The sequence below is a fragment of the Podarcis gaigeae genome, assembly GCF_964106915.1.
Source record: "Podarcis gaigeae genome assembly, chromosome: 12".
Lineage (NCBI taxonomy): Eukaryota > Metazoa > Chordata > Lepidosauria > Squamata > Lacertidae > Podarcis > Podarcis gaigeae.
In genome coordinates this window covers 31,453,637-31,465,895 of record NC_139688.1, presented here as the reverse complement: position 1 = coordinate 31,465,895, position 12,259 = coordinate 31,453,637, and the positions used below count along the sequence as shown (strand labels likewise).

Genomic DNA, 12,259 nt, shown 5'->3' with positions numbered 1-12,259 from the left:
GGAAATTACATTATTTTGCTTGCTGCTTGTTTCTGGAAGTCTTCTCTCTGCTTTACATTTCTTAAATGGCATTAACCCACCTCTCCACTTGTTTTTGTCGTTAGAGAAATTACCTACTTCACAGTTGCCACTTCCTTCACCACCCCCTCCAAGCACACCTGAAATAGTGGCGGTCTTACTTGCAGGAAGCATTTTCTTAAGGTGCTCCTTTGATGTTCCTACCACAAACACCTCTGTGGGCTTTCTTGTGGCTTGGTCCAGACTGTCTCCTGAAAGCATCAAAGAAGAACTGAAGCAAGAGACAACAGTCCAGGCATTCTCTCTCTTAGAACTGGATGGGGTAAACCTCCGGCTAGGAGACAGGGTATGTTTAAGTTCTGTATTATTGTTTTATGTTTCTGCAAAGAGGTAATGCTCCTCAGTGCTCTTCTAATTACAAGTCCAACAAGTTAATCCATGTTAAGCAAGGAGTCGCACCAAATGATAAATGCTGAGTTCCAAAACTCCTTATTTGTGATTCCCTTAGAAGCAGCACCCTTAACTCCCAGGTTGTGGTTTGTGTATCTGTTATTCTAAGAATCCAGCAAGCTCACCGGATGAGATTTTAGGGTTGGGATGGAGACGGTTATATCTGCATCTGTCTAAACACTTGGTTTTGTTAAAGTTACCCCCTCATAATTGCCACAAGCAAGCAAATTTTTACCAGGTACAGAGCAAACAAATAACATGTATCTCAGTGCAGTTCCATAAAAACTGTATAGTAATATGGAAAGGCAGTATAAAGTGAACTGAAAACTGACCTAGAGCATCTTGCTGTTCCCTCTGTTAGGGGACACTGGGAGTGCCTACAACCTAAGAGACAATGTTGCATAGTGGCTAGACTTTGACCAGGGAGATCCAGGTTTAAATCTCCATCTGGCCATAAAGCTTACAGTAGGGGTGGTGAAGACTTCAGCCTGAGGGCCATGTTCCCTTTTGGCCAGGCTCCTGGGGGCCACATGCCAGTGGTGGGTGTGGCTAGAGGCAAAATAGGCTGTGCCAGAATCAAAATTGGCGAAGGAAAAGGATAATTTTTTTAAAAATTAAAGTAGTTATATCTCATTTTTAAGGACCTAAAACTCTCAAGGTGGGTCATTCTATATCAAGTGATCCAACTTTTTTACCTCATGTCATCCAGCTTTCTTAATATTTTGTACACTTGTGAAATGATTAAAGTTCTGAAGAGACTGGTGTTTTTAGTTTTGATGTATCTCAATCCTGGGCTGAGCTTTAAAGGTTTTTGTGTAGTCTGGCAAGGCCAAAATTGTCATTATTTTTGACATTTCAAACCTTCATAACTGAAAAACTGGATAAGATTAAAAATTAAAATTTTAGATTTAAACTTAGTTTTGCTCATTCAATGAGTGTACAAAATGTTAAGATAATTGGATGACATGAGGTAAAAAAGTTGGATCACTTGATATATGGAATGACCCCAGTGGCATATAACTGAAGGAGATCTAATTGAGATACATAAGAGTGTTAAAAGGAACACAAAAATAGTGAAGCACCAAGTCTCAGGAATTGCTTTTTAATCATTCTGTGATCTTCTGCATTGCCTGTACTCCTTGAATTTCATTGCCTTCTGATCTCACTGCTTCTCTTGATTTTGTATATATTTCTGCAACAGAGGACGACACTTCATGCCTCTGACGAAGTGGACTCTAACCCTTGAAAGCTAAGTTAGTTTGTCTTTTAGGTGCCGCAAGGCTCTTTGCCATTCTTGCTTTAATATAGTGTTGTCCCTTCTCTTGTCCTTTACATAGATTTACTGCAGCAGTTCCACCTTTTTCTTAGAGAAACCAGAAATGCAGAGTTCACTCATCGAGAGCATGGAATTTTTTGCAGGAATTAAGGTACGCTGAAAAGAAAACAGTGCATTGTGTAGTTATAACCCTGTACCCCAGAGGTGGAAAAGCCATACACCCAGATGAAGTTGGACTACAACTCCCATCATCCATGTTGGCTGGAAGTTGGAATTCCTACAACGTCTGGAGGGCCACAAGACCCACACTTGCACGTTGTACTTGGATGTAAGCCCCACTGAACTCAGTGAGGCTCACTTCTGAGTAGAGATACAGTATGTGTAGATGGCCCTCCACAAGTTACTAGACTGCTACTCCCATTATCCCTGTCATTGGCCATACTAGGGTTGATGGGAGAATCCAGCAACATCTGGAGGGGGGCCTCAAGTTCCTCACCCCTGCTGTATAGGATTGTGCTGTAAGTCATATTTGTCTTCACTGCAGTGATGCAAATATTCAGAAGAACAATATTGTAATATTTGCTAGGGCAAGATTTTTTGTCTGTTGGCAATAAAATTAGTGGTGTGATAGCATGTAAAGGTAATAAATGGCACTCCAAATGCATGCAATTTTTTTCCTGAGTTGGACCCAGGCATGCTGTTCAAGCTTACCCTGTTAAGAAGTAAACCCCATTGTATATAGGATTCCAGCCTGAGTTAATTACACCTAGGTCCCATTTAAATCACTGTGAAAAGGCTGCGTACACACCATACATTTAAAGTACCTGATGTCCCTCAAAGAGTCATGGAAACTGTAGCTTGCCATGGTTGCTGGGATATGTAGTTATGCAAGGAGTAAACTACAGTCCGCAGGATTCTCTGGGGGAAGTCATGTGCTTTAAATATGCAGCGCGTAAGCTTTCTGAGACTTGACATAGTGGGAACTAAGTGCAAGCTAAATTGGTCTTCGTCAAACCATTTAAATTATTTCTACTAACGAATTGGCATGCAATCATTTTGTTTATTTGTTTAAATCAGCCTGTGTTTAGGCACACTCTGTGGAGTTTCCTTATAAAAGCAAACTACTTTTGTATTCCTTTTGCATGGGGAGGGGGGGAAGAAATCTATTTTGCAAGATTACTGAAATTAAGTCCAAGGGAATTTTTTTTTAATTGCCATCATCACAGCAAGGTTTACAGTTGGATGTTACCTTATTGATTGCCTTTCTGTTGTTTTCTGCAGCTGTAAAAACCAGTTTTCACTTTAAATTCTTTTCAGCATTCTTCTGAACATTTACTGTGAGATAATTCCACACGGATACCTTGTGTTCATAGCATGTTCCTTTTCTTATATTCAGCTACATCCTGAGGCATTTATAATATCAGAAGATGGAAAGGAATACAGACTGACGATAGAAAGCAAAATTCCCATTCCTTGTCCTCAAGCTAGTCAGCTGGAAAATGACTGCAAAATCTCATTAAAATTAAGAACAATAGAGGAAGGTAATTTCTTCTTCAATTTTTTTTTAATTGGCTTGTGCCTTGAATACGTACTTTTTATCCTCATTTTGACATGTTCATGCATTGCTCTGCTCAGGTGCTGCATGCTGGTTGCATGGCAGCCTTTGTGTGAGGAGCCAGCACTGTGTTGCATTCAGACCTCTAGCCTAGCTTGCTGCCCTTTGGAACAGTGGAAAACACCATGCCAATGCCCACATTAAACTAAGATTAAACCAGTGTGGTTGCAGGAGGGTTCATCATGTTCTTTTTCTTAGTCACAGGTGTGGAAACTGGGCTACATAGAATACAGAAAGCTGCCGTATACTGAGTCAGCCATTGAGCCATCTAGCTTATAATTGTCTATACTGACAATAACCATGGCCCTCTAGGGTTCTAGACAGGAGATGTTCCATTCATTACCAGGAGATGCTGCAGTTTGAACCTGGAACCAGCTTCATGCAAGGCAAATGCTCTCACTGAGCTATGGCCTTTCTTTGGTAGTAATTCCTTTTGTCTGTTCTGAATTTTTGATTCCTACCTTTTCTCACCATTGACCCATAGTGACCGGGACTGATGGGAACGCCAATGGCATCTTGAGAACCAAAGGTTCTCCATTCTTCATTCTTGACCTAAGGCAATAAGATGTATTGGTGTCTGGCACTGGCTGTGTTGTGATAATGTTGCCCCCCACCCCAATCTCCAAGCAGTGTGAGATTCAGGGCTTTCAGATGCTTACCCAGGGTTCATGTCTCCTTTGGGAATGAGACACAGTGGAGACTGTGGTGTCTTTATGACATATGGTTTGTTCACCCTGGACATTTGTTGTCTCACACAGAGCCCCTTTACTTTGTCTCCCTTAATGGTCCATTACCAAAGTGATCACCTCATCAGGAGGCTAGCCTGACTTATATTTTAATACTCGCTTGTCAGGCATGGAGAGTCCTCTCCTTCCCTGGTAACTTCATAGGCATGAATCACAAGCAGTTTGTATTCTATAGTCCTTTTTATTCAGTCATCTGGTTGCAAAGCAATAATCCATATCTCCCCACAAAGAGAGGTTGTTGGCTACTCTGAGCCTTTCCCTTCCATCTCCAGCAACATCCTGGGCGCCAACAGTAAGTTTCACCCCTCTGCATCCTCTGTTCTCTATTATGGAGAGACCTATGAGCCCGAGGAGAGAGGGGGTCATCCAGTCTCTCTAGGGAGGTCTCTGCTGGCTGTTCCCTCCCTTCCCCCTCTTCTTCAACTATCTTGTAGCTAGGTAACTCCTGCGGAGGCTGTGCAGCATTCTCCTCTCTCTCACCTACTGAAACTGCGCGGTAGAAGGGATGTGAATCGTTCTCCTCCTCCTCCTCTTCAGACAGAAGCTGATTTGGCTGAGGATACACTTCCCAATCCTATTCAGACCATTCCCTGACATTGCTGTATCCAGGGGTGAGAAGGGTCTCGGCACACAGCCTGACACCCCAATAACACATTTTCCCACCCCTGCTTCATGCTTGTGTGCACATGATAAAATAAGTAAATTTTGGAGGTAAGAGAGGACGATGAGATAGAAGTGAGTAATGTATACAAGATCCTGCAAGAGGTTAAACTAGTTGCCTCTCTGTTTATTTGCAACCTGACAGTTATATCCTGCCACTTCCCCAAAAACCTGCTTTGATTTTAACAAATCACTAATGCTAAAAACAGAACTCTGTTGCATCTTAAAGAGAAATCTTGCTAATGGCTGTCTGCTTTGGAACAGGTAAAGGTCCGCAGAGCTTAAACGTGGCTCTTTCTTTTTGCTCTGTGGAGCTTCTTCAGCATCCCTGCCACAATGGGACGTGTGGCCACGCCAGCATCCATTATACCGCAGTGACAGATTTCACCCGAAATGGAGAAAGAGTAACCAGAATTGCGGCAGAACCTATTGTTAGCGACAACTTCCTGTGGAATGGCTACATGGTGGAAAGTATTCAGGTGGAAACCCATTCCGTTCAGTCTTGATAAAAGAAAAAGAAATCACTTGGAAGTTAGCTGATGTAAACTGGCTAGGTTTTCTCTCTTTTGCACGTTTTTAACAATGTCTTACGAGCATCATTTATAATGACATTTCTAATTCACACAGCATGTCGTTTTGTTTTGTTTTGTGAAATTCTTTCAGGGCAGGGCTCTCCCAAGGTGGCTTACATGTATATATAAAACATGAAATAAAAACAGCACTTGGATATCTTAATTGATTAAAAAGCTATTTTAAAACCATTTTGCCACCTCATCAGAAGCCTCTAATTGATGGATAAATTTAGTTAAAAACATTATTGTTGGCTAAAACGTAATGAAAAGCCAGTGATGACTAGCATATTCCTTGGTATGTGTGAGGTAGACCCCCTTAAGCAGCCGCTCTATACACCATGTATGGGGGAAACCAGTGACCAAATGTTGCTGGCCTAGAACTCTCAACATCCCGGGCCTTTGGCCAGTCAGGCTGGCGCTGATGGGAGTTGTAGTTCAACAACATCTGGGAAGGGCACAGATTCCCCATCGCCTGCTTTGCACAATTACCTGACACAAGTAAGTGTCTTTGAAATTAGTGAGGCTTAGAATTGAAGCATTGCTGTGTTATTTACTTGTAAGTCAATCTCCGTAATCAGCACGTCAATATATTTGAAGGATTCCTGATCAGCTGATTTACCTTAATGTCTTCACTTCTTTTAAAGGTTACTGTGAAAGATCTGCCCTCTGCCTATTGCTACTCTTTTACTGACCCACATATCATTACATTTGATGGCAGGTAATTTACAAACTTACTCTTTCCCCTTTTTCTTTTCAAGAGAGGATTTTTTTAAAAAAATCATGGGCACTAAGATGAATACATTAATATTTTTTATCTGTCACTTGTTAATCGAAACCGTCTCCCACCCCATCAAAATGCTGGGGAGCAGTGGTGTAGCGTGGGTTATCAGCACCCGGGGCAAGGCAAGTAATTTGCGCCCCCTAACCCGTGGATTTCCCTAACCCCCAGATGTTGCGCCCGGTGCGGCCGGTCCCCCCTGCACCCCCCACGCTACGCCACTGCTGGGGAGAAAGGCTTTAGTGACTTGCTTCAACTCAGTGACACTGGTTGCTATATTTATGAAGGAAATCTGTTCTATCACAATGAAACACAGCTAGGGATGATCATATCTTCTCAGCAGCTCTACAGAATATGTCCCTAGAGATGAGTAATGGTGGTTACATTGAATGCTCCGCACCCACAATGCGTAGCCAGGAATGAGCATGTGCTTATAAAAACCCATATTATGTGAGCATTGACTAGGCAAAGAGGCAGTGAGATTTTTTTATTCAGCCCAGTCTCCTAGCAACTACCTGAAATTCACACAGGTAAGTGTGGCCTGCCTGAATGGTATTGGAAAAAACTGTCCATCATGCCATTCTCACGTCATCACAAAACCTTCCCTTTAAAAATGAAAAGGTATTATTTAGGGAGTTGGAGGAACATCAACACACCAAGGAATGGGGAGGGAGTGATTAAATAATAATATTGTGGAATATAGCTTTCACCAACCTAGTGTCATCCAGGTGTTTGGGACTACAATTACCATCAGCCCCAGGCTGATGCTGGCTGGGGATAACGGCAGTTATCTGAATAATCTGAATAATCTGAATAATCTGAATGCCACAAGGTTGGTGAAGGCTGAGGCATACTCTTTTGTTTCTCTTTCAAACAAATAAATAACTTACCTTCTTTTCCTGAGCAGTAGGAAGTTCAGTGAAGCTATTACCTGAGTAAGGTAAGGTTCCATTAGAGGACAGGAGATCGGGTGCTTGCCATGCCTGGATAATAATTGTGCTATTTACAATTGTGGAAGCTGCATGAGTAGCATGGAGCTGTTGAAGCAAAGCACACATTGCTCAAAGAAACGTTAGCATCTCTGAGTCCAAAATCCAATATCCCAAGCCAAATCCAAAGTGGTTTCTTTCAGTTCTCCTTGTACAGGAATTCTTCTGGGGGAATTGGCTTCACCCTACACCCTGGGTGTGAGCAGAGATAATAAGTCTGCACGTGATAAGTAAAAGTGGCTATCCTATAGCAGTTTCAGCTCCCTGGGGAGAACCCCCGCCCCCAATAATCTTTCTTCAGCCTTGAAAGGAAAAAGAAAGTTCCAGAAACATCCTCTGACAAAGGCCAAGTTAAACCTGATCCTCAGTCACATATAGTTTGTCCCTGATAGTTTCTTTTTCTTCAAAAATGCAGCTATGGGGGCAGTAAACAAAAGTGGGTGTTCATAACCCTTTCCCCTCATTCAGTTTCCACCCTAAAAACTACTCCTTACCCTCAATAACTTTTTATCCTTCAAGTAAAATGATATTTTCCTTGGCAGGGCAAAAATGGGGGGGGGGGGCAATTTTTAGTGGGAAATGCCAAAAGGAAAATGATTAAGAAATAATCACTGCCACCTAATGTTGACCTTCAACTTTTGTTTGTAGTCCAGCTATATTTTGTAAATAAAAAGGAATCTAGGATAAACTACATGTGATGGAATGCTAGGTATAATTTGACTTTAGTATTTCAGTGAGGAAGTGTGCAATCCTGTTCATGAAGCAAGGCCCTTTAAAACTAGGCGGAACATACGTGTGGGTAAACATACATAGGATTGAGTTGTGGATCGAGGGCCCGACCCCCAATATGTGAAATAAACAGACAAGGACACACAATATAAGGTTAATGGGCAAGAAAAGGCCACAACTTTATTGATTACAGCAGTGAAAAGGTATTGGCTTAGGCATTGGATGACTATAGGAGGTGGGTTTATTCAACAGTAGGTGGAGCCTGTTGATGCTAATTCAACTATAGGCTCACCCCCTGATGTCACTGAGGGTCGTGCCATGGCCTCCCGCCAAGCAGGCATCGGACGGAATACACGACCGCCAGATTCCTTTAACGGAATAACCCACGGTAGATAGCATAGGCGATGGCCACACCTAGCCCTTGACACACATGAATCCAATGCCTAACCTACCCACCAATGCCACAAAAGTTGTGACGATTGCTACGAGGTAGGCGAAAAATCCAAAAAGCCTAATGCCAAATGGAAAAATTCCTACCAGACCCCCCAGACAACCGGGGCGACCAACCTAAGGTCCATAGCAAGGCCAAAAACCTAGACCCTGAGCTAAATGGGAGTGGAGGGTGGGTGACTCGCTGCGGGACGACGACGACTGAGGAGGAGGTGGAGCTGGCCCCGCAGCATTAAGCTGCTAAACACGCCCCCTGGAGACACCTGGCTGGCTGCCTCCGGTGGGCGTGGGCACCAGCCAGGTGAGGAGGGGCGGGGGCTATGGCCCCTGGCCAGGAAGTGGAGCTCGGGCTCCCGCCCACAACCACTCCCCTCTCTTCCAGGGAGGAGAGTCTTTATAAAAAACAGTTAGAACAGCCCCCCCCCGCAAAAAAAGTTAAATTAAAAAATGACATTTGATGAATCAGCAATGCATCAAAAGAGCAATTCATAAAAGTGATGATAATTTTGAAACACAAATAATTTCACATGCTCTTCTTTTTTCTAGGCTGTATGACAACTTTAAAACGGGAACGTTTGTGCTATACAGAAGTACTTCCCGTGATTTTGAAGTCCACGTGCGCCAGTGGGACTGTGGGAGCCTCTACTACCCAGCATCATGTAACTGTGGTTTTGTTGCCCAAGAAGGGGCTGATATAATAGCATTTGACATGTGCAGTGGTCAGCTACGTGATTCGCAGCCACACTTATCTGTGAAGAGCAGAGGTTCAGCAGACAGCAGTGTCAGGATCACTGAATCATATTCAGGAAGAAAAGTCACGGTGTGTTGATCCATTTTATATCTGTTGTAAAGCAACTTGATTCAGGAGGAGTTTCCTGTTTCGTTTTTCATCAATGCACATATATAAGCTACTTTCAGATATTAATGATAAACCATGGTTTATCGTTGCATGAAGAAGCTTGGCTGAACCTTGGGCTTCTGCATTGCCCAGCCCTTCTCAAACTTAGCCATGAGGAAACTAGGAGCTTTTGTTACCCATGGTTTAGCATTAGGGATTTTTTAATTTAAAAAATCCAATAAACATACATGGGCTGTGTTCGGACATTAAAGATAAGCCATGATTTATGATTATCTAAACAAACATGGCTTAGTCTTGGACTTGTGCATTCCTTCTTTCTGCTACTCCAGTGTGGCCACAAGGAAATGTCTGAACCTTGATGAACTGCAATTAGTCTTAACTATGATTACTGAAAGGGATGCGGGTGGTGCTGTGGTGTAAACCACTGAGTCTTGGGCTTGCCGATCGGAAGGTCAGTGGTTTGAATCCCCATGATGGGGTGAGCTCCCGTTGTTCAGTCCCAGCTCCTGCCAACCTAGCAGTTCGAAAGCATGTCAAAGTGCAAGTAGATAAATAGGTACCGCTCCAGCGGGAAGGTAAACGCTGTTTCCTTGCACTGCTCTGGTTTCGCCAAGGCGGCTTAGTCATGCTGCCCACATGATCCGGAAAAACTCTGCGGACAAACGGCTCCCTCAGCCAGTAAAGCGAGATGAGCGCCACAACCCCAAAGTCGTTCGCGACTGGACTTACCATAATTTTCACTCCATAACACACAGTTTTTTCCTCCTAGAAAGTAAGGGGAAATGTCTGTGCGTGTTATGGAGCGAATGCCTACGGATGGCGGGGGAATCTGCTGTAGTCATGAGCAGTCCGTGGCTTGCTTTGAAACAGCAAAGCAGGTGTAAGCAGCCAGGGAGGAGGGAGAAAAGCAGAGCAGGAGAGAAGAGGAGCCGCTTACATGAGTGTAAGCGGCTCCTGTCCGGTTGGCTGCTTTAAAACAACCCCGTGCTCTCTGTCCCTGCCTGCAGTTTTTTGCTGTCCGATTTTGGATTAGCCACTGTAGGGGCTTTGTGTGTGTGTGCTTGAGCTATCGTTCTCCTCCTCTTGCTTCCCGTTCACTCTCCCAACGCCCCTGCGCTCTCCCAGCGCCCCTGCGACTTTAGGATTGATACTCTGTGTCTGTGTGTGTGTGAGGGATCCTTCTCCTTCTCTTGCTTCCCGTTCACTCTCCCTGCGCCCCTGCGACTTCCAGCGTCCCTGCGACTTTAGGGCCGGTTCTCTCTGTGTGTGTTTTGACCTCACTGCGCTTGTTGGGGGAGAGTGTTGGTCGCAATTTTTCCTTTTTTTCTCAGAGTGGTTACTATCATGGTTTCCTTTGTTTGTCTTAGCGCATTGCTTTTAATTATCTTTAAGTGTGAGTGTGAGCGTTTTGGCAGCTGCCAAGCCGGGGAGGAGGGAGAGAAGCAGAGCCTGCTTGTTTTAAAGGAGCAAAGTGGGAGAGGAGAGGAGCCTCTCCTGCATTATTAGCAGCATCCTTCTCCACACACCCCACGCGTGCTCCTTGTCCCTTGAGTGCTTTTCCTTCCCTCCCCACTTAAAACGTGGTTACAAAGCACGGATCCACATGGATCCTCAGGATTTTTGCACTGGGTCACCTCAAATTCACCATCAGATCACATAGCATGTCCATGGCTACAGCCTGCACCAAAAAACACACACGCACCCACTGTTTCATGGGGCCGCAATGGCGCAAAAACATGGTTACAAAGCATGGATCCACATGGATCCTCAGGATTTTTGCATTGGGCTACCCCAAACCCCGGACGCAGGTGGCGCTGTGGGTTAAAGCCTTAGCGCCTAGGACTTGCCGATCGAAAGGTCGGCGGTTCGAATCCCTGCGGCGGGGTGCGCTCCCGCTGCTCGGTCCCAGCGCCTGCCAACCTAGCAGTTCGAAAGCACCTCCGGGTGCAAGTAGATAAATAGGGACCGCTTACCAGCGGGAAGGTAAACGGCGTTTCCGTGTGCAGCTCTGGCTCGCCAGAGCAGCGATGTCACGCTGGCCACGTGACCCGGAAGTGTCTCCGGACAGCGCTGGCCCCTGGCCTCTTAAGTGAGATGGGCGCACAACCCCAGAGTCTGTCAAGACTGGCCCGTACGGGCAGGGGTACCTTTACCTTTACCTTTACCCCAAACTCACCGTAGATCACATGTCTGTGGCCACAGCATGAACCACAAAAATCCTACATCCACTGTTTCGTTTAGAATATTTTTTTCTTGTTTGCCTCCTCTAAAAACTATGTGCGTGTTATGGTTAGGTGCGTGTTATAGAGCGAAAAATACGGTAACTGTCAGGGGTCCTTTACTTTTACCTTTTATGATTACTGAAAGAAGCCAACTTCAAACTGTGATTGATAAAGCAGGTTTGTTTCAATAAGCCATAATTAAGATGAATCGTATGTCCAAATCCTAAACTATTGTTAATTGAAAGCAGGAGCAAAAGATTCTGATCTCCTTGTGACCACACCAGAGGAGGAGAGCGGTACAAGCTCCTGACCCCATTGTCCTGTTAGTCATATTATCTGTAGAATCTGGGTCACAGTCCTCTGCCTCTCTCACATGATCTGGTGACCTGTGGTTGAGATGGATTTGGGAGTGGTCCAGGGATGAACGAGAAGGTTCAGGGATGAACAGAGGTTTTTGTGTTGATAAGCCAACTTTTCCTATGTCAAAGTGACAATTCTCCCTACCATTTACAGATTTGTGGTTGGTTGTCCTGAGGTCCTCCGTCCCTTTAATATAGCAGTCAGTTGCAAGTGGAGTTGTTGCACAGGGTTCGTTTCCTTTGAAAATGCATCATTTAAATGCAGTGCTGTGCAGTAAGCCTGCAACTTATGGGCATTTAACTTGTGTGCAATCAGCTTTACATACTTGGCAAAATAGAAAAATAGAAAATTTAGAATGGGGGCAACGAAAAAAGACATTGGCAATTCCACCCGCTGTCGAGCCCAATGTGTTTGACTATACACAATTTTGGCTTTAGGCGTCATCCCTGGAATGTATTCCTTGCATAAATTGTGGGCTTACTGTACTTAAAAGACAGAAAAAAGGAGTCAGATGAGATAGGGCAAAGCAGTAATT

General features: G+C 44.3%; 1 protein-coding gene across 1 annotated transcript in view; it reads left to right on the top strand.

Annotated features, from left to right (window-relative positions):
* VWDE (von Willebrand factor D and EGF domains) overlaps nucleotides 1–12,259 on the top strand; it is a 48,725-nt gene that overhangs the window by 9,227 nt on the left and 27,239 nt on the right. Inside the window, exons 5-10 of the mRNA XM_083705453.1 lie at nucleotides 105–364; nucleotides 1,806–1,895; nucleotides 3,141–3,285; nucleotides 5,030–5,244; nucleotides 5,982–6,055; nucleotides 8,830–9,103. Of these exons, the coding sequence (XP_083561579.1) occupies nucleotides 105–364; nucleotides 1,806–1,895; nucleotides 3,141–3,285; nucleotides 5,030–5,244; nucleotides 5,982–6,055; nucleotides 8,830–9,103 (1,058 nt within the window). The remainder of the gene's footprint in view (nucleotides 1–104; nucleotides 365–1,805; nucleotides 1,896–3,140; nucleotides 3,286–5,029; nucleotides 5,245–5,981; nucleotides 6,056–8,829; nucleotides 9,104–12,259) is intronic.